General features: G+C 46.3%; 1 protein-coding gene across 1 annotated transcript; it reads right to left on the reverse strand.

Moving 5' to 3' along the window:
- Nucleotides 1-982: 982 nt before the first annotated feature.
- On the reverse strand, nt 983-15,390 carry fscn1a (fascin actin-bundling protein 1a). Its single transcript, XM_015945395.3, has 5 exons — nt 14,351-15,390; nt 5,901-6,057; nt 4,443-4,564; nt 1,486-1,653; nt 983-1,413 (listed from the first exon to the last, which is right to left on the reverse strand). The coding sequence occupies exons 1-5, from the start codon at nt 15,189-15,191 to the stop codon at nt 1,205-1,207; spliced, it is 1,497 nt and encodes a 498-aa protein (XP_015800881.3). The 5' UTR covers nt 15,192-15,390; the 3' UTR covers nt 983-1,204.
- Between the last annotated feature and the right edge of the window lie 7,253 nt (nt 15,391-22,643).

Raw genomic sequence — 22,643 nt, forward strand, 5'->3', positions numbered from 1 at the left:
GAGGAGAAAGGCTCCGTTTTATTTCACCTTCTTAACCCTTCGTGGAAACACCCAAAACAAGGGAACCATGGAAACGGGACACAGGGACGGATCGTCTGATGGACGTTTTTCAGCTCGTGCCGAGGACAGAAGGGCAAACACGGCAGAGCCGATTAACACGTTGTGCTACATGACTGATGAAATCTCCAGCTGTTGCTTTGATTAGTCAACAAAAGCAAAGAAAGGTGGTTTTACGGAAAGGCTAAGATCAAAGCAGCAGCAGCTTTAGCTGTGCGGGGGCGGAGAGGCGGCGTGGAGGACGGGGCGGCACGAGGCCGGCAGCAGCACCAGATTTCTGTTCGATTTGATTGAAGTTTGTTTATCCAGTATCAAAAGTTTGGTCGTTAAAGGCTGAGGTGCACATTTAGTGGAGGGAAACTAAGCAAGCAGCATTCTGCGCATCTCAACACCTGCTGCACACGTCACCATGATAATGGCTGTGCCTCAAACATAGAACAGGAAACTAGTCACACCTGGTTCGTTTACGCCCAGCGACGAGCGCGAGCGCAGCTCTTCACATCTGACGCCGGCCAGGACGAGTGGCTACGAGTTCTACATCCTGGTTTAAGACCTTGGCGCTGTCGCCAACCAATGAGAACGCAGCTAGAGCAGCACAGGAATCGGACTTACACTTGAGATGAACGGGGTTGGCCACCTGCACCTCCATCAGATCCACGCTAACTTATATTACAGTCATCACAGGCAGGAAGGCCCACTCACACAGACACACACTCAGAGATCCAGCCCCAAAACAAAGGACCCAACTCTACTGATACCAATGAAGAAGAAGCTGGGGATGCAACCACATGTTTGTGGAGCTCTGATCAGGCAGGAAAAGGTCTACCGGGCCGGTTCAGACGCATGAATACAGATGAGGGAGTGGGGGTTAGTGACATGCTGCACAGCAAACCAGCTCGAAGCAGGAAAAAGTGCACAGCCCTGCGATAACTATGGCAACAGATGGAGGTCTGCACTGCAGGGCAGAGCTTAGAAACAGAGGACGGAAGGATAAAAAGGAAGGGGGGAGACGGGTCTCCTTCCTCCCATCCTTACTGGTCTCTGTAGCTCAACATATAAAGTCAAATAGGATGAAAAATAACAGGAGGTGTCAGAAGGAGGGAAGAGGGCGGAATGCATCCTCGTTGCCGTGGTTTCCCAGCCTCCCTCAGTACTCCCAGAGTGTGGCGCTATCCAGGTCGTCGGCATTGGCCTTCAGCACGCCGGCGTGGTCCCCGCGGAGGTATTTCCCATCACCCGCGTGGCGGATAGCCAGCTTGTTGTAGTCGCAGAACTCGAAGAGGAAGTCGACGGGAGTGTCGCTGCTGCTCACCACCGACTGCTCGTTCCCGATCATCCAGTATTTACCAGTGGAGTCTGCAGATGGAGGAGGGAGCGTTAAGTCAGTTAAAGCATCATCAAATCCTGACTCACTTCACCTCAGCTCACCTTGCAGGCTGTACGCGCCGTCTCTGAACTCCAGGGTGAAGAAGTCGTAGGAGGAGCGGTTGGAGTCCAGTGTTCCGGTCACCTTCCTGCAGCCGATGAAGCCGTGCTCACCTCGCAGCACGATGATTGGGCGGTTGATCAGCTTCATGATGAACTCCTCAGACTCACCTAGAAAAAAAAAATCACTTAACCGTGATTCAGCTAAAACATTTACACGTCCAGTCACTCCTGTCAGACGGTGAAGCTCAAATAGTCAAATATTATAGGTCTTCATATCCTTTAATTGGGACGATTATGGCAACAGATAAGAAAACTGAAAACTAAGAAATATTTGTTATTGAGAAAAAGCTAAATACTAGAAACTCACGGAGTCACTTAACTCCAAACACCTGTAAATGCTTCTTTAGCCTCTCAGTCTGGGTCAGTAGGAAAACTGATCACTGGACAGATGTCCAGAAGACAGTCATGAGCACTGTCCACAAGGAGGCAAAGCCACAGGAGAGTCAGTCTGCAAAGGTCAGAGCCAAGCTAACCTTAACACAGGCTGGTGGGGGAGAGCCAAGCTAACGCTAACACAGGCTGGTGGGTCAGAGCTAAGCTAACCTTAACACATGCTGGTGGGTGAGAGCCAAGCTAATGCTAACACAGGCTGGTGGGTCAGAGCTAAGCTAACCTTAACACATGCTGGTGGGTGAGAGCCAACCTAACACTAACACATGCTGGTGGGAGAGAGCTAAGCTAAGGCTAACACAGGCTGGTGGGTCAGAGCTAAGCTAACACAGGCTGGTGGGTCAGAGCTAAGCTAACACAGGCTGGTGGGTCAGAGCTAAGCGAACACTTTCACAGGCTGGTGGGTGAGAGCCAAGCTAACACTAACACAGGCTGGTGGGAGAGAGCTAAGCTAAGGCTAACACAGGCTGGTGGGTCAGAGCTAAGCTAACACAGGCTGGTGGGTCAGAGCTAAGCTAACACAGGCTGGTGGGTCAGAGCTAAGCTAACACAGGCTGGTGGGTGAGGGCTAAGCTAACGCTAACACCCCAAGTTTCATTTACTGATTTAAGTGACAAATACAAATATTTGGTATTAGATATAAATATTAGATAAGCATGTATTTGTATCAAAACATTGCATCTTGCTTTATTTAACCTCCTGGGACCCAAACTTTTATTTGGTGTGATTTAGGCCTAGTCCACACGTAGCCGGGTCTTTTTAAAAACGAACGTCCGCCCCTCCAAAAACTTTCATCCACACCACCTCGTTTAGAAAAAAAAACTGTCCACACGTACCCGGATAAATACGTTGTTAAGGACATGCCAGACCTGTAGGCGGCAGTACTTGAGAGAAGCCAGGTGCCGGGCAATAGCTGTTCTTAACCTCGTCCTTCATCTGTGGTCTTCCGCGAGGAGCAGTAATTCCGCTTGCAAAAACAAACAAGCAAAAAGCGCTTGGACAATTGATAAAGCGAGCGCAGCTCTGAGGGCATCCATGCTGTCGGCTAGTGTAAACACAGGTCGCACACGTGATGTCAGCATTTTTTGTCGCGGAAAGTGACGTTGCGGACCTTAAAACTCCGGTTTCATCTGTCCACACGCAGACACCCAAAACGGAGAAAACGCAAATCTTCACTTTGGCCGGAGTTTTTAAAAAGATCCGTTTTCATGTGGATGACAGGCTAAAACGTAGAAAAATATCTACGTGTGGACAGGGCCTTAAAAGAAAAAACATATTTAGCTATTACAGATTAGTCGACTAATTAACAGAAATAAAATTACAAGAATTTAAAGAGCAAGTCACCCCCTACCAGAGTATTACTCCACTCGCACTTCCTGTTTAAAAAAATGCAACAAATGCTGTTGCCTAGCAAACTGAGAGGGCGGAGCCGCTAATACACACACCAACACACACACAGGCTCACGATGACATTGTGACATCATATGGTACCAGCTAACGTTCTAGGGTACCTCTTAGCCAATAGCGATGGCAGATTAAAATTCAACTGCAGTGCAGTTTTTACCTGACAACGGCACAACACTGACAGTTTCAGGCAGAAAATTACAATTTTAACTAAAATGCACTAAAGTGCAAAACTATTGTCTACACACATTTATATAGTTTATCAGGGAAAAAAAGTTGATTTGGGGGTGACTTGCTCTTTAAATACAAAAAAACATTTAAATAAAAATGTCATTTCCTAAAAAAACAAAACAAATACATTTTAATATTAAAATCAATATCAAATGTCTGTAAATAACAAAAAGGTCTAAGAAGAGAATAAAATTTTAATGTGCAAGGAACCAACGTCCACACGTGGACACAGGGCCCTGGGAGGTTAAGCTCATTGCCAAAAAGGAGGCGATGATGTTTTTGCGCATTTGTTAGCAAAATATCTTACCGGATGGATTATTATAAAATGAAATGAATCATTGGATAAACACATACTTCCACATTAGGAATCAATCCAATTCAAGATGGCCACCACATTTAATCACCAAAACAGCTCAGACCGGCTCACTTTTACCGGTATGGAGGTAACAGTCGGTCGAACGACCCGCTGAAAGGCAAACGGCTAAGTGTCATTTTCAAATCTTAACCAAAACAACCACAGTTCCATCCTCAAAATGAAAACGATCTCAGGCAAGCCACATGCATTCAGTCAAACGTGAACATCACCTTTTCCGTCTCCATTGGAGACGCTTTCCAATCACATCTGAGCGGTTCATTGTGTGTAAAACTGCTTACAGTCAAATGTCACGTTTCTGCAACCTCCAGGTCACATGATCCACGTACGCATAAACATCAAAAACAGAACCTCCAAAAGCTGGAAGCAGCTAATGGCAACGTTCAGCTGTTTATGCAAACAAAGCAGCTTCTAATCAGAAGCACAGTTGGAGCTGCCAGCCATGACTTCATCCTACCCTGAGCTTCGGGGCTGAAGATCAGACCCGTCTGAAACCCACCTGCTGAGTCCATGGTGGCTGCTAGCTGCCCGTTTTTCTTGGCGGCCACGTATTTTCCATTGGCGGCCCGGAGAGTCAGCCTCTTTCCACGCCACTCGATGTCAAAGTAGCAATTAGCCGACCTGCAGGGAGATGAGAGGTGATGTTCAGACGAGTCAACGCCTTCACAGGTCAGATTCATCCTCGTTAAGTCAGTGTCAGGTAATTGGATCGGTGGGATTAAGGCTGAATTAAGAAGCTAGTTAGATCCATCACTTTCATTTCAGGCTCAACACAAATCTGTAATCCAGACCACATCTGAGCTGTGTGAGATCAGATTCCTGCGGTGCGTTCTGGAACGAGTCAGATCTGAGGAATGCGGTGAATGTCCTGCAGATCGCTCTGCACCGTGACCTCCTGAGGACCAAATCTGTTCCCTTACATTTTTTAAAACGGCAGAGATGCCTCAGTCTAGAAATCTAGATGGTAGCAAAAGGTTTTGCTCTGCATGTCGGTTTAGCCGTGCTCCATGGTAGCCTCAGCGGGCCTACTGTTGGCTCAGCTAAGTTTAGGTTGGACCAATCACAGCGCTCCATGTAGAGAGGTTCGACAGGCCATTACCAGTCACCTGTTTTTCTTTTCGATGACAGCAGAGCAAAACAACAAGGTTTTTGGCGGTTTCTTTTGTTGGATTGTGGACGTAAGGCTTGATGTGGACTAATGTTGTTGGTGGACATGAATTGTACCTGTGTGGAGCTACAAAGTCAGCTTTTGCTGGACATGGTTCCATTATGTCAGTGAGACTTGAACTGTGTTGGACATTATTTTACATACGAGTGGTTCAACAGAAGTGTTTCCTTTGTCTACAGTCATGACTTTATCGTGTGGGGAAAAGAAACGCTGGTTTCACACAGAGGAACGTAATTGACCTCCCGCAGCAAGCGGGACCAAAGGGCTAAAGGTCAATAATATGGCAGGAGCGCTGCACAACTTAAAGTCCAACTCAATCATCCGATGAAAACTCCTGTAGTTTTTAATGCCGGGGTTAGAAAAAGATCACAATGTCAGTTTTTTCACCTCATTGTGCAGCCTTGGTCTAGACTACCTAGCCATTAGCTCATCAATCCTGAAAGATGTGACCCATTTTTCTAAACTGATGCCATTCAGGAAGCAAAGTAGTTATTAGCAGGGGTCAGAGGTCAAAAACTACCTCTCTAGCAGGACACACACACACACACACACACACACACACACACACACACACACACACACACACACACACACACACACACACACACACACACACACACACACACACACACACACACACACACACACACACACACACACACACACACACAAGCCTTCACCCTACAGGGATTATCAGCCACTAGACAAGGTCAGAGATAAGTGAGCGCCTCGTGTCTCACTTCCTGTCAGCGGTGTGGGATCCAGGTTGCAGTTCTGGAGGATTCTTACTTGGTAGAGGCGGTGCACTGCAGGCCGCCGTTGGCAGTGAGGGTCCAGTACTTCCCTGCGGCCGTGCGGAATGCACACTTCCTGTTTTCACGACAAATTTCTACCTGGAACACCTCCTGGTCGCTTTCTTCATCCTGATTGGCTGACAGATCCATGCCTGGTGGAGGAGAGGGGGGAGTTAATTAGTGTGGAGGTCAAGATCAGACGACATGAACATCAGAGAGCTTGGATCAGTGAAGGGTTTCATGCAGCTGCCCCCCCCCCCCCACGCACACACACACACCCCCCTGTCAAAGGAAACGGACCTCAACAAACTTCAAAAGGATGTCGGTAGATGATGCGAGGGAACACAGTCAGTTCCCAACCAGGAAGGGCTCTTTAGGATCCAGAGAACATTCCTGAAGCTTCAGAAGCAGGAAGTCATCGGATCTAAACTTTATTCGTTTTTCTGTGTTTGTTTTTGTTTACCACCAAACGGTCCTCACAGGTGAAGCAGCCTTCCTCCTTTTACCAGCGTTTTAAACCAGGAACGTTGTCTCTGAAGATTCCCTTGTTAACTCGCATCTCCAGCCAGCCGAGTCCCACTCGTGACTCTGATCCAACGTTCAGCTCGAAACTTGCACAACTTTGTTGTGTTTACAACGACTGGTTAGCTGTGGCGGCCATGTTGGCCCCTAAAGATAAACGTCACTTTAGAGGTGGTCCAGAGAGCAAAAACGTTGTTTTTTATGTTGCCATGGTAACCCGCCCTAGCTAAACTACCACAGGCATCCTCTAGAAGGACCAGAAATGCCTCAAAGCTCTGAACAGTCTGCTTTTGAACTTTGCAGAATCAAATCCTAAGAAGCTCCAAAGGCCAAATGTGTCATTGCCGTCCCGTCCGGCTGAAGCGGGTCAGAACCCACAAATGGACCTGTGGTTCTCCCCCCTTCTCTCTCGTTTTCAAGCTTAGTTCCTCACATTTCTTCAACACTAAAATGGGCGGAGCCATCTCACTGCTGTGGCTTTGTTGTGCTTTTGAACCCAGTAAAGGTTTAAATTAAACATCAAACCCTCTGAAGAGCTGGTAAAAAGGCCAAACACGAGTTCTGGCCGCAGAACGCCACGAATCCAGCTTCTGCAGAAGTCTGCAGGAACACACTAGTGCATGGATGCACGTGTAACACAAACAGACGCTGAGGGGGAAAAATGTAACGCACCATAATGGAAACCACATGGTGGAGAGAGGAGGGGCCGGGGAGGTGAACTCTCAAATTCATCCTCCACCAACGAGGAGTCACATGGTCTCTGCTGTAATCCAGCTAGCAGCTAATGGGAGGAAAATCTGCCTCCAACCATCTGAAATGATTAAAATGTATTTGCAGATCCAGTAGAACTTTAGAGAGTTGCTCGAGGTCCTGACATACTCACGTAATCCGGTCTGCTGCAACAAGAGGTCAAACTAAAGAGCCTCTGGTCTCTGCTCACAGCCCATTTATGTGGAGCAGAACAATCCTGGATCTCCTCCTCAACCACTTTAGCTCTAAATTAAGGTCCTTGTGGTGAGAAGCTTATAGACCAAGTTCTGAGACACCGTTTTTAGTTATGTTTGAAATACGACCAGCCTGAGTTAAACATGAAAATGGCCTCGTCGTACCCCTACTTCCTGCCTTAGCTGCTGATCTTCGTCTCACTGTAAATTAACATTCATGGAAACTCCCATTTTGGCTCATGATGGTGAAGGCTGTTAGTTTAGCATCCAGGAGAGAGCAGAGTGCATCTCTATTAGTAGAAGCTAACCGTTAGCATTAGCAACTCTTCAACATGGCAGACCTGCAGGCTTGTGTTATTAGTGGAGATAAAAAGTTACAGAGAAAACAGTCAGTGGTAGAGTCACGTCACTGTTAGCCAATCAGAGCAGAGATGACTGAATATCATGAATAATAACAAGTAAGACTCCAAATCCCGGCTCCCCACTCCTCCCACTAACTTCCTACTTCCTGAAACAGCAGCGCCGGAGCCTTTTTAGTCACAAAATAACCCACATGACATCATTTATACTGGAGACCACCTAGGGCTATGGCCCAAAATCAATATCACGATATATCAAGGATTACACCTCTATAACGATAAATGGACGATAACTACAGGTATGCTCAGAAATAAAGTTGTCCACTAGATGGGGCTGCCACATGCATTATGTTGCGTCACATTTTTATGTGACTCAAGTTGGTACAGCTTCTTGAAGGGACATGAATGTCGCCAACCTACACACATTGTTTCATTTTTTATTATTAAATTTATTGACATGGGAAAAATTCTCAAGAGTCAGAAATTTCGATTACCATAATTTTATTTATTGCCAGCCCTGTTATTAAAAAAATGAGTGGATGAGAGCTTTACGCCGTCAGGTCGGCTGTAAACAGAACGCGACAAACTTTTAGTAAACTTCTACGCTGTTAGTAGAGAGTAGGAATGTGACCCGTAGTTTCCCATTTTTACGTGAGATAAATGCCCAGCCTATCAGGGAAGGGGTGGGCGTGGCCAGCAACAGCTTGAAGGGAGCCCGAAACAGCTAATTCTGGAGGGTACTGAAAATGTCTCAAGAATGAAACTTATGCAAGACTGAATTTATGTAAAGAACTCCATGAACACGTTTTTTATTGACCATAAAATCATTATAAATTTTTACAAAAGGTGCATGCCTCCTATAAAAGGACCTCTTGAGCCATTTGGAAGTGCATTTCTGTGTAAAACTTGTATATAAAAAAAAGAACCGAAAAATAGTTCCCATCTTTCAGGAATGATGAGCTAACGGCTAATACTAATGTAGCCATGATTAAAGAGTTTTTTTTTTATCCTGAAATTCCTCAAGTCTCCAAGTAAACATTCATGGTTAATAAAAAGTTAAAGTTCCAGTGAAGCACACGTTTATAACATGTCTGCTTTCAGTGTTGTGAGGATTTAAGACAGGAGTCCTTTTTGGTTTACGCTGGGCTCAGACTAGCTGTTAGCTCATCAATCCTGAAGGGCGTAATGCCATTCAGAGGTTGTAAGCTAGTCATTTAAAAAAACATTTAGGCAGAAACACTTTAAAATGACTGAAGTTTCCCTTTAAAGTCTCAAGTTAAAGTGGTGACCACACAGGCAGAATATTCCCAGACCTCAAACCCAACCCGTCCATCGTCCTGTCCACTCCGCCCACGGCCTTCAGCTCCATGGCGCTGAGAGCTGTCCTCGCTTCATGTGAGCAGACACAAAAGGGCCTGCTGTGAGCACACGCCATCGCATCACAGGCATCTGTGTCTCTTCCATTGTCCAGACCGGGGAGGAGACCGGCAGCTGGAGGACAAACGTGGAGCCGGAACGTCAGCTTCTACTGATGCCAACTCAAAACTACACTAATTAAATACCGTGGCTCTCTGTTTATTAGGAATTAGATCAGACATGTGAGGATGTCCTAAACGAGTTTATAAAGCATTTAATCCCCGCTGGTTGAGTATTCATTTAGGGACACACCCACAGCTGGAGCAGCTGGAAGCTAACCGCTAATAGAGCCAACATCAGAGGAGGAGGAGGTTTCTAGCACACACACACACACACCCTTCACACACTAACGCATCAGCCTTCACCCTACAGGGATTATCAGCCACTAGACAAGGTCAGAGATGAGCGAGCGCCTCGTGTCTCACTTCCTGTCAGCGGGGGGGTGAAGGCTACAGAAAGGGTGCCAGGGTTGATTCACAACCAGACGCAACACCGCGGCCTTCAGCCTTTAACCCACAAACCTGCAGCGTTCAGATTGTGATGCAACAAACCGGCCTCGCCTGCAGAGCTCCGACCCTCCCATCGTGCGGGTTTGGACCTCCAGCACAAGAGCCTCATTTTCCTTCCAAATCAATTCCACAGCTAGTCTGGCCAGGGGGTTGTCACATGAGGCAGCCACAAGATCAGAAGTCTCGGGGAGTTTCACAATCAGCCACTGAAGAACACAAATAGCCAGCATGCAACCGAGAGAGGAGCTAATTAAAAAGAGCAGGCGGTGGCGGGGCACCAGCAGCTAACAGGAAGTGATGGGACTCGTTTAGCTGATGAACCGGTGCTCGGGGTGGGGGGTGGGGGTGGGGGGGGGGGTCAAAGCTCCAGGATGACCGACTGATAATTGCAGCCTGGACCACATGAGGGTTGTTAAACCGTCTCCCTGGGAATTTGTGACCACTGATGAGGAAAGTGGATGTTACAAACTGGAAACTGCATCAAACTGGTTTATTAGGAACACGGCGAGCTCAAAGCGAAGGACAGAATGGTCCTGATCCAAACATCCATTCCATCAGCTTCCTGATGGAGGTCTGGTCCCTGACATCCCCTTTCCCTGCAACACTCTCCCGACATTCCCAAATCCTCATCTAGGGTCAGCTCCGAGGCTGAGACCGGCCTCGTCACCACTCAGAAATCTGGCAGTATGGTTACGGTCTGTGGGAGCACCGTTGCTAAGCAGCAGCGTTCTCCGTTCATCGGAGCTCCGTGAGAAAACTCCCGGACAAAACTGGATTCTGGATCCATCCTCAGAATGGTGCCTCTCTAGAGGCGTGATGGGAAAATCCTCTGAAGTGGTTTCATGTTTCCCAAAAGTCACCAACACTTTTGAGGAAGTCTCAACGCTTCTTTAGCATCTTGATGTTTATAAAGAGAACCTAAATGTTAACGGCTGCTGATGCAAACAGAAGAGGAACGTCGACTCAAATAAAACCAGGATGTTCCGTTTAAAGCTTTAAACATGAAAAAGTCAAGTCAGTAAATCAGTAATCCTGACTGGACCGAAGCAGCTTTTAGACTGACCCACGAGGCTGAAACCCATCAGAACAGATCCAGCACATCAGCTCTGGACCGCCAGCTGAACAGCCCTGCAGAGACAAACTACTGGAAGCTGTTTGCACAACATCTGGAGTTGGTTTAATTCCTCTCAACGTCTAATCCTCATCAGAACTGAGCAGTTGTTGGGAGGATGAACGCGGTCTCCATGGGAAAACCCCGTCTCCTGCTCATCTTCCCCGTTCGGGTCAGCTGGGTTCAGGGACTAGTTTGGGTCTTCTGGAGTTGGACTGGATGATTACCTGTAGTAGGTAGCTCTTTGAACAACCTCAGTTTACAGAAACGAGTCAGTTATGTTCAGATTGACAAGATAACTGCTAGTCAGTCGGGCTAAAGACAACTTCAGGAAGTAAAACTCAAATCAGTTTAATAAAGCTTCATATAACAGACATTATCCTGGAAACTAAATCATTCCTACCAGAAATGCCTCGAGCTGCGCTGGAAGGGCCACAAGCTAGCAAGCTGCTATGGTCCGCATTGACTATAGCAGCTAGCTGCTATGGTCCGCGCTGACTATAGAAGCTAGCTAGCTAGCTGCTATGGTCCACGCTGACTATAGAAGCTAGCTAGCTAGCTGCTATGGTCCGCGCTGACTATAGAAGCTAGCTAGCTAGCTGCTATGGTCCGCATTGACTATAGCAGGTAGCTGCTATGGTCCGCGCTGACTATAGAAGCTAGCTAGCTAGCTGCTATGGTCCGCGCTGACTATAGAAGCTAGCTAGCTAGCTGCTATGGTCCGCATTGACTATAGCAGGTAGCTGCTATGGTCCGCGCTGACTATAGAAGCTAGCTAGCTAGCTGCTATGGTCCGCGCTGAAAAAAAAAAAAATCACATGAAAAATTTTATCGGTATCATTTAATGTTGTAACAGATGGCAAGCAAAGGTTTATAAAGTTTCCTTTACATAAATAACATGTCATTTCAGAGATGCCATGTTAAGGTTGTTAGTCACGTCAGATTTGAAATATTCTGCCAGAATAAAGTTTTTCAAACTTTCAAATAATTTTTCCACAAAACTAAAAAAAAATAATAATCTGAGCTCACTTTGAATCAAAATGTTCTTTTAGCGTTTGAAATAAGTCTTACAACCGCAAAACCCCAATTTTGGCCATGGCTCTCCATAGCCTAATTGTTAGCTCATCAATCAAGTCAAAATGAACATTTTCCTCCAAACTGAGGTCGTCCAAAAAGTTTAGAGTCAGAGGAATTTTGTCCCTCAACAAAAGGACACTCTGCTGCTTTCCCAATCCAGTAACAGAGCCCAAAGCTTTCCCGTCTGATCGGCACCAACCAGTAAACCATTAACTCTGCCCATTCACAACATGGAAAAACCCCGATACGCAAAAAGTAACTTGAGTCTCAGCTGAGCACCAAGCGCTACAGCTAGCGGTTTACAGCTAGCCTGGCAAGCCAGACTAAATAAATGTATTATTTAGTCTGGCCATGCTCCATTGACGGCTCGCGGTTGTGGGGCGGGTTCTACCGTTGTCTTTCAAATGATCTCCGCATGCTACTGGACAATGAATGTGACATACTCTTGTTTCACTCTGTTGCATCATCCCACCCACCAGGCATATAGAGTGCCCTGATTGGCCCACAAAGCGGATAAAGCTCTGTGATTTGTTCACTAAGCAGATAGAGCACTATGATTGGCCCACCATTATGGACCAATCACAGCTCTTTATGTGTTTGAAACCCCTCTAGAGAGCTGTGATTGGCCAGCCAGAGTCCTGGTAGGAGCTGCTGAGGTTCCAATGGAGCATGCCTAGACCATTCTTTGCAATGCAAGAATTTGGTCTAGTTCACTAGGCTAGTTTACAGCTGCTGCGGAGGCAGAAATTAGCCAAAAAAACTAATTTTAAATGGAACAAAAACAAATTCAGGTCCCAGGAGAACAGCTTCTCCAGAGGGTCTGGTTATTCTTTACAACAGTCAGAAGATGGTGGATTTTGACATTTCTGTGTGCAGATTCCATGTTCTTTTCATAACATTGGTGCTGATTTAGTGGATTTCTCTTTTTTTTCCTAACAAGCCGGGTGATCGGAATACCGAGGCCTCTAAATCTAACCGATCTGAGAAATAATTGCTTTTTATTTTATGGTTTTAACATGAAACCGAGGCTATTGTTTAAAATCAGCACACGTTTGATTATTTTGACCTCCTCTTTCAAAAGCTGGACACCATTTTGTGTCCGAGACGGCGTGCCGCTCTACAGAAGCATGGATGTCCGGATGACATGTGGACAAAAGGATAACGTTCCCAGGGTGGGACGGACTCTGGAACAGGAAAATCAAATGATAGAGGATTCTCAGAGCACAAGCAGAAAAGCCACTGAACCACAGCGTGTCGTCCTCTCAGACGCCTCCCGTCACTCAGTCAGCGCCACATCTGCCTTCAGGCATCCGGTTACCTCAGGATTCTTTAGGTTTAAGGATTAGACGTCAACCCAGACGCTGACAACTGTTCAGGAACAACAAAACACGCAGCAGAGAGCCAGGAGGAGTGGGGGAGGAGAGGTGAAGGCTGCATGGGGACATAATGGAACAGATGTCAAAAAAAGAGGAGGTGGTAAAAGCAAAAGATGGAAAATGTTAGAAGGAAGGAAGGAAGGAAGAAGGTGGAGACGTGCATGTGTCCCTGCCCAGAGTAACAGCTGAAAACCAGAGGCCAACGCCAGACCAGAGACGGCGTGAAGATCCAAAAGATCCAATAAGAACCGCTCGGTTCCAGAAACAAAAGTCTTGCTGGTCGCCAGTCGAAAAGATCAAAATCGGACTCATTCTTTGAATCATTGATGATCCAGTTTAAATACATGTGAGAGAACCCTAAATGCTAACATGCTAACAGACTGCTGGAGGCAAGGGGTCTCCTAAGGTCTTCAGACCCCTTTGCTGGTGAGATCAGAGTGGTCTGAGCACCGATCCTCTGGTCTGGGGGCGGGTCCCCCACCGATTCAGGCTTAACTAAACTCAATCTTCTAATCAGAGGGACTCGGACCTTAAGATAGGGTCCCTCTCCCTCTGAAACGGCCGTTTGGTCTGAGACCACCATGTTTACACCATTGATGTCAGATGATTATTCATCTGTTATGTGTCTCTGGATGCACTGCTGCCAAGCAGCTCTTACAGATTTAACTCATTCACCACTGCTAAGAGCTAACTCACATTAGCCATAGCAGCTCTTTCACCAATCATTGCCTATGCGCAGACAAAAATCAGCAGGTCAGGGTTGCACAGGAGGTGGCGATTGGTATCGGCCCTATAGAAACCTGCATCGGTGTCTATAAAAGCAGGATGCTGTTTTTGGTTTCCTTTGGGCCAGACTTCTCTAGGACCACCTCAGGACACATGGAGCAGGAATGTTGCATCCCTGTTGCTCTGAGGTCTCATGAGAAGGTGGCTTCAGGCCAGACACTCCATTTTAACATGAGTAAGGTAAATACACACAGGCCTCCCAGCCGGGATGTGCTGGGGGGGGGGTCACATTCCATCACTATCACACCTCCCCTACCAACACGCGCGCGCACACACACACACACACGCACACACACACACACACACACACCAGCCAGAAGACCTGGGATGGAGCACCGCACCCACCTTGCCGGGTGGAGACGTTCCTCTCGTTCCCTGCGGTGAGGACCACCTGCGGGTGGCTCTGCTCCAGCACGAACAGCTCGTCCTTGCCCACCCGGCCGCTCTTGCCGGACTTCATGGTACCGGAGGGTCCGGAGGGAGCCAGGTACCGGCCGCCGCAGTCCCTGAAGGCCACCTTCCCGGAGCGGAACTCCAGCGTGTATCCCGTGTTCTTGTCCGTGGTGGCGACCAGCGCGCCGTCGTTCCTCAGGAACCGGTTGTCGGACGTCTGCAGGTGGTACCGCTGCTCTCGGAACACCAGCGTGATCATGGAGTCCACCCCCCACGGGACGTCCCGGTCGATGGCGATCTCGTCCACCTTGTCGCTCAGGTGCGCGTAGCGCTTGCGCGTCATGCTGAAGATGTTCACCTGCGGGTGCATGGCGATGTGCACGCTCCATTTCTCCGCCACCGAGGCGGTCTGGGCGAAGCAGATGATCCGGTCCTCGGTGCCGCCCAGGTAGCGCCCGTGCGGCTCGGACTGCAGGGACCAGCGTCCGTCATCGTGAGCGGTGATGACGAAGCGGCAGTCCGGACCCGGGGCCTCGCTGTCCCCGGTGACGTTCCCGTCCTTATCGGCGGCGATGTACCGACCCAGATGCGACTTGAGCAGGAACACGTTGGCGTTGGTGTCGTCCCCGCTTTGCTCCAGGGTCCAGATCTGCTTCTTCTTCATGCTGCTGGCGGACGCGTTGATCTTGAATCCGAACGTCTCCGCCGTCAGGTACTTGTTCCCGCAGTTGATGAGACCGAACTGGATCTGCAGCATGTCGCTGGTCCCGTTAGTTGCGCCGTTGGTCGTCATGGTCCGTGCGTTCGAGCTTCGGTTCGGACCGGTTCTGCCTCGGAGGGGTGACAGAGCGGGAGCTCGGGAGGGGAACTCTTCTGCAAAGTGGGCTCGCGGCTGAAAGGGTGAGATGCTCTGCCGCCTCGCGTGCTTCTCTTTGTTTGGGGAGTGATATGAGTGCGTGTGTGAGCGCGCGCGCCACCGGTCCACTGTGCTCTGCTTGTCTCAGCAGCGCGAGCTCGGCGCCACAGCTGCAGCCTATATAACCATCAGTGACGTCAGAGCGCACATTACGCCCACCTACAACATCCAAAAAACCACAGGAGCATCAAATTGATTCCTCTTTCTGGTCACGTGATTCTCTAAAGCTTGCAAAAGTACAACTAGAACCAACATTCTGCTGAATCTAGACAGGCTTGTGGTGATGTTCTTGTCCGTGTGTTCCATTACCAGTATTTCATTAAAACTCTCAAAGTAACTAATCAATGTTTGGAGTCAACCTGATTAAAGATGGCCGCCAAAGCTAAACTATCTTAGCTAACCCAAGTAAAACTTTCCAACTCTGACAGATTTTTTTTAATTTTGAGCTAAAATTTGGTGTGAAGATGGCTGAGAGTCTTTCACAACACAAACTCCAACAGAAGTTTACTCAAGTTTGTGTTTCATCTGTTGGGAGTCAACCCTGTTTGCTAGCTAAACATCCCAGTAACTACCACTTGGGTTTTAATGAAACATTTATGATTTAGCTTAGAAGTTATCTAAATTAAAGATGGCCGACATAGCTAGCTGACCACAAGTGATATAAATGAGTCTAAAATTGACTTTAATTAAGCTAAAGTTTTCCGTGTTGGCAAACGGGAGCCCTTCACAACTCAGTGTAATTTTCCTGATTTGACCGTGTTCACAACTCACAGCACAAATGAACTCACATAATTTTAGTCCTTTTGATTACGGAGGAAATGATTTGCAGGGAACGATTAAAATGCTATTCTCCTACACCGATCAAATGGAGTCAGCATTCAAATCATGAGCGCTGGGTGTGTGCACGACCACAGAGAAAGCTCCATTCATGCCGCAAGCAAACACATCGGAGGGCAGCAAAGGCCCGGCTCCACAAACAAAGAGGCCAAACCAACAGAGCACACTGGCATCTTCTCACTGCATGAACAAATGAACGTACACACACACAAAGTGTGTGGAGGCAATAGTAGAACCATGCAGCAACACACACTCTTATGTCTAAAGGTCAGAGGACAAATTCTCCACAGATTCTGCTCAGCTGTGTTGGAGTCGCCACAGACAGGAAAGTACATGATGTTTTAACTTTTCCAATCCACTGATGCATTGGTTCTGCTCGTATCTTTATGCAAATTCTGTCATTCTTATCAGCAACCAGGTGTCAGTTTGTCGCCCAACATCAAAACACTCTTTAAACCTGTTACTTAACATCTAAATTACATGTTTGATAGCAAGCTTCTGACAGAGAGATTCTGTTTTCTTCATTTTTAACTCAACAGTAAAATGATGCAGTGAACACACACACACACACACACACACCTCTCCCCTGCATCCTGCTGACAGACACGAAGTCCAACGTTTTCCAGCTCTCTGGGCGAATCCGATCCTCACAAAGAACATCTTCACTCTAAATTAGATCTCAGAGCCGTTTCACCTCCAAACGTCCTGTTGTAATAAAATCATCCAGACTTGGTTTCTTCTTGACCGTGTTGTGCAGCATGTCTGACAACAGAAAATCCTGATGAAATTTGGAACGATCTCTTACCACTCTTGTCCTGATGGTGAAACATTTATAGTTCAATGACCTAATTTTGTTTCCCAGTTCAAATCAATGAATCTGGGTTTAGGTAGAAATCAAAGACTAACTCTTTAGCAATGGTGCCTTCAGCTAAATTTGTTCTTGAAAAGAGCTCATCACCCCCAAATCAACTTTTTTTTTTTTGCTTATAAACTATAAAAATGAGTGTCTAATCACGCTGAACGAACTTGTAGTCAGTAATTTGGCACTTTAGTGCATCTCAATTAAAATGTAAATATTCTGCCTAAAACTGTCTGCATTTTTCAAACAGGAAGTGGAAGTGGAGTAGGACTCTGGTAGGGAGTGACTTGCTCTTTAAATATTTTTTTTATTGTGTAGATCAATTCATAACTGAAATTTTAAATGGAATAAACCTGACCTCACCTGATTTGGATAGCCCCTGAACAACCTCACTTCAGAGAAATAGCGATTACATCTGACCATAATAATAATAATAATAATGTGCCAGAAAAACAATGAAATGTAAAATTTCTAACAAATTTTAATTTAGTTTATTTATAGATCCAATTCACAATTAGTCATTTAACAAGTAATCACTCCAATTCCAGGACACTGAGCACTATTTATTTTTTAATTAGTGAAAAGTTTCTTATGTAATGAAACATAACAGATTGCATCAAGCCACTGACCTGTTGTGTCAGAGACTTTGCAACAATCCTTACTAAGCAAGCATGTAGCGACAGTGGAGAGGAAAACTCCCTTTCAACAGAACATGGCTCAGTATGAGCGTCCGTCTGTCGCGACCTACTGGAGGTTTGAGAAGAAAATACAGATTATAAAACTGTGAATGCATCCTCTTCTATAAATTGTTTGAGATTAGAATTGTTTTAGAACATTTTGTAACTGAGTCATGTATAGTGGTCACCTTAATCCGATCCATATCTCTCCAAACTGAGGTTGTTCATAGAGATGAGATGTTGATGGATCTTAGCTTCTCTACAGGACCTCACTAGAGAGTAGAACTATGCCAATAAGAAAGAGAAAAATCCAGACAATGATTAAAGCATTTAGAAGCAGATCTTCAGACTTCCTCTTTCCTCAGGTGATGCTTCAGTCATTCATTTAAAGGTCACCTCCAGTAGAATGATCCCTTGTGCCTTTGCAGAAGCAGCAATCAGCTGTTTTGGTTATTCGGTCCAGCTGCATCAATTAACTTTTGTCAAAACAAAATGATAAAAAATATGCTAATCCATCATATTATCCTGCTTAGACTGCAGCTTAAATGAATTAAGAGGATTGAATGGAGTTATAGAATTGGACTTGCGTGATTAAAAGCTCATCCCTGCCAGTCTAAACTTTTCCTGAAGGATTCTCGCTTGTGGATTCAGGGTTGGGATCTTTTAACGAGCCTGACTGTGAACCGTTGAAGATTCAGGTCTGAGATGTACCTGCTGGGCCTCTTGCTCACATGGGCTCCCCTAAAATTACAACAAAGCACGAGTGTTGCATTTGTGAAGTATATATTTCACACTCTGGTGGTGATGAGCTACATTATAGCCACAGCTGCCCTGGGGCACACTGAGGTCAGGCAAGGGGGAAGTGCCTTGCCCAAGGACACAACCAATTACATGGATGAAACCTGGGTTTGAACTGGCAACTCACCGACCGGGCTCCTAACCCCTGTTGTCCCACAATCAATCAATCAATCAATCAATCAATCAATCAATCAATCAATCAATCAGATTTTATTTCTAAAGCGCTTTTCAAGCAAAGTGCCACTCAGAGTGCTTTACAGAATCAAAATGACCCCAAATTCCCATAAGTTTAAAGACATTAACAGACATATGCACACACACACACACATCAGTAAAAATTTATATTCGGCAGAGTCCAGATGAGCCAAGTAAGGTAAGGCAAGAAAAGGCCATCAGAGGAGCCATCTGCCACGGCAGCATCAGGTCTTCCACACTGAGTGCGTTTACATGCAGCCAGTAACCCTTTTAAAACCCAAATATTCACAATAACCCAGTTCCGCACGGCCATGTAAACACCGCCACAAACCCAGATATACTCATAAACGGGTTTTTAAAAACCCGATTACTACACCTGGGGTAACCCTTTTCTAACCCGAATGTTTGGTCGTGTAAACGCATATCGGGATATCCCCATCAAAGCGTGTGTTCTGCGCATGCTCTGTTCGCAAGGAATCTTGGTCTTTTGAGTAGCGAGACGTCTTGTATGCGCCAGAACACCGGAAGTAAACAACAAGTTGGGAGCAACATGGCGAGTCGCGGCACAGCACCACACTTTTGGAGTGTTTGGTGGGTCAATACCAGCACTAAAGCGCAAACAAACGCGGTCGCTATCTCTTCCGAACTGGGAAACATGTTGTTGTTTTCACAGATACCGGAACAAGAAGAACCGGAAATGATGCATATTGCGCCTTGACGTAGTCCATACGTCCTGACGCTACCCCAATGTCTGCATTTAAATCGGGTTATGCAAGTTAGGGGTAACTCTTTCTATTTATGCTTGTAAACGGGTTATTCTGATCAACTCAGAAACCCGAATACCGACCTTAACCCGATCATAACCCGGATATTGGCTGCATGTAAACGTAGTCACTAAGTCAGGGCGCTCAGAGGAGGGGGAGCATAGACCCCCACCTCCACTTAAACACTACCTGTTGAGCGCCCAGGAAGCAACAGTCGACCACTGCCCCTGGGGCAGAGGGCCCCTAAAGAGAAAACTCTGGATAAAAATGAATAAAAATATGAAAATAAAACAGCTAATATAAATGACAAAAGTAAGAAAATAAATAATAAATAAATTCATATGGATCCAGAATTTGATGTCTAAAACAGATTAAAAGTGCATCCATTGGTCGAGAGTCATCAGGAGACACGGAGATGTACAACTGTGTATCATCAGCATAACTGTGAAAGTTGACTCCATGTCTCCTAATGACACTGCCAAGAGGGAGCATGTAAAGGTTAAAAAGCACTGGGCCTAAAACTGAACCCTGGGGCACACCATGTGTAGTCCCATGGACCCTCGAGGAACAGGTATCTAAACTAACACCTCTCCGAGCACCAGCTAGGGACCACTGTTGACGTGTCGCTCCTTTAACTCTAGTACATCTCCTGATGGTGAAGCAGAGGCAGGGACCCTCTACCCCCCTTCCTATGCAGGTGTTATAGGTGTGAACTACTTTAACTTAGAAAGCATTTTATAAACGCACATCATTTACCATAACCGTCCCCCAACTTCTGTCCTTTGTCCTTAGACAGAACCAAAAGTGGCCCATCTCTTCCAGTTGTTTCATGGCTTTCCGACACCTTGCTCCTGTGCGTCCATGTTGTGGAGCAGGTGAATGGTGGAGAACCCCACAAGTCCCTATCACGTCACTGCCCATAGCAGCCCGACATTCTGGAGGCTACTCCAAAGGACCAACACAATCCCTTTTTGTTGTTATGTGTAAAACACGTAGCAGGCGGCCAACTGCGTGTCTGATGGTGGTTTAGATTCATAAATTTCCCAACCAAGAGAAACCCCATCTTCTATTATTTATGTTGTTGTTACTCAGACATAAAAGAAATGTTTTGTGGTTTGAAGCCAATAATTCTGACGTTGATTATCAGTTTAAAATTCTGTGGAAAGATTACATCAATGTTCTTAATCTTTTTTTTTTTGATCAACATCAGTTTGGAGAGTGGATTTTAAAGAGCAAGTCACCACCAAATCACTTTTTTTTTGCTGATTAACTTTATAAACAAGTGGCTAATCATACTGTAGACATGTGTAGTCAATAATTTGGCACTTTAGTGCATCTTAGTTCAAATTTAAATATTCTGCCTAAAACTGTCAGTGTTGCGCCCTCTTCAGGTAAAAACTCTGCACTGCATTTAAATTAAAATCTGCCATCGCTATTGGCTAAGAGGTACCGTATTATGTTAGCTGGTACATTATGATGTCACAATGCCGTTGTGAGGCCATGTGTGTGTATTTGTTATTTGTAACAGCATTTGTTGCATTTTTCAAACAGGAAGTGGGAGTGGATTAAGACTCTGGTATGGGGTGACGTGCTCTTTAATGGATCGATGAGCTAACGGCTAGTACAGCCAAGCCAAGACCAAATTAGACCCTCAGTGAGCTCTGATGTCAGGAATGTTTTCGTACTGATTTTATTTACTTTCACTGATGCCCGTTTCACATTAGAGTTGAATCATTCTACAGACGTGCAAAACAACCAAATTATAGGCAATATATGTTGTTTCTTGACACACATTCCCATGATGCAATGCAAGAAACATAAACACTGATGTCACAAAATATCCTATAAGTGGTGATAATGTAGATAAAATAGTGTTTGTTTATTTCATTTTCTGTTAGGGACTTGGCAGAGGACCGTAAGGACACCAGAGCACAGTAGGCGGTAGTAAACGGTTTTTATTAGCCTGAAGCTAAGAGGAGACGTTACCGGAGTTCAGTTCAGGTAAAGGTAGAGTCGAGGACAGACGTGGGTCAGAACCAGGCTGAGACGAAGCAGATATGAGGAGCAAGCGAGAGACGTGGTAGAAGGCAGGCGTGGATCGGAACAAGGTGGGTTCGGGATGTGGTCGTGGACAGGCGTGGGTCGTGAAGGCAGGCAGAGTTCTTGGCGAGGGTCAGGCGTGACACGAGGCCGGTAAGCGATGATCAGGCAGGGTGAAAAGGCTGGAAGATCTAGTAGCAGGAGCGTTCAATAATCTGGCAGACTGCTGGTGGTAGACTGTGGAATATATGGCTGGGAAGGCAGGTGTGTGGCCTGAGCTTGATGAGGGCACCAGGTGTGATGCATGAAGGCTGATGAGGTGGATGGTGGTTGCATGGAGGTCAGGACATGGCAGGATCATGACATTTTCACATTTTGGTATTAGAGTTGTTTTGGGACGGCAGGAATTACTGACTAGCCTTTAGCTTGTCGGCATAGCGGATAATCTCTCTTTCTCCTCTATGAGGTTGTTCAGGGTCATCAGAAACCCAGAAAATACCTGAACTGTCTCCTGGTTTTATTATCGTCGCTAAAACAGTCAGTTCACCGTTTAATACACATAGTGTCAATATACGGGTCAAAGGTCACAGAAGGAGGGACCTGCTGCCATCAAAACAGGCCTGTGTGTGTGTGTGTGTGTGTGTGTGTGTGTGTGTGTGTGTTTCTGCTGCAACAATGGAAGTGAACATCTGGAGGAAGAGATAGACTGAGATTGATCACACACACACACACACAACATGCACTCTTTGTGCATGTCGTGTGTGTGTGTGGGGGGGTATCTTTGTTAACCAACTCAGCATTGAGGATGGTTGCTATGGAGACCATCTGTCCTGTGATGAAGGGCAGCCCATCTACTTGAACACACACACGCATGCACGCACACACACACACACACACACACACACACACTGACACACTGACACAATTGCAGCCTCCGACTTGTGCAGCACTGCAGCAGCTCTGCATCAGCGGACACTGAGCCAACCAATCAGTGTCTTTCTACAACACACACACACGCACACACACACACACGCACACACACACACACACCTCTCCACGCTGCCATATCCTGAAACATATAGTCAGTGTTTTTCTCTGCAGCTGTTGCAGCTTTCAGTTCCAGGCTGCAGAAGAATCAGCGGAAACCAACAGAATGAGA

The sequence above is a fragment of the Nothobranchius furzeri genome, chromosome 12 (genome assembly GCF_043380555.1).
Source record: "Nothobranchius furzeri strain GRZ-AD chromosome 12, NfurGRZ-RIMD1, whole genome shotgun sequence".
Lineage (NCBI taxonomy): Eukaryota > Metazoa > Chordata > Actinopteri > Cyprinodontiformes > Nothobranchiidae > Nothobranchius > Nothobranchius furzeri.

Excerpts from the sequence above, each read along its gene's own strand:
- fscn1a (XM_015945395.3), bottom strand. The coding sequence starts at position 15,191 with ATGACGACCAACGGCGCAACTAACGGGACCAGCGACATGCTGCAGATC. Across the intron at positions 1,654-4,442 it reads AGCCACCATGGACTCAGCAG|GTGAGTCTGAGGAGTTCATC; the intron begins GTGGGTTTCAGA and ends TTTTTTTTCTAG. Across the intron at positions 1,414-1,485 it reads CGGCGCGTACAGCCTGCAAG|ACTCCACTGGTAAATACTGG; the intron begins GTGAGCTGAGGT and ends CTCCATCTGCAG.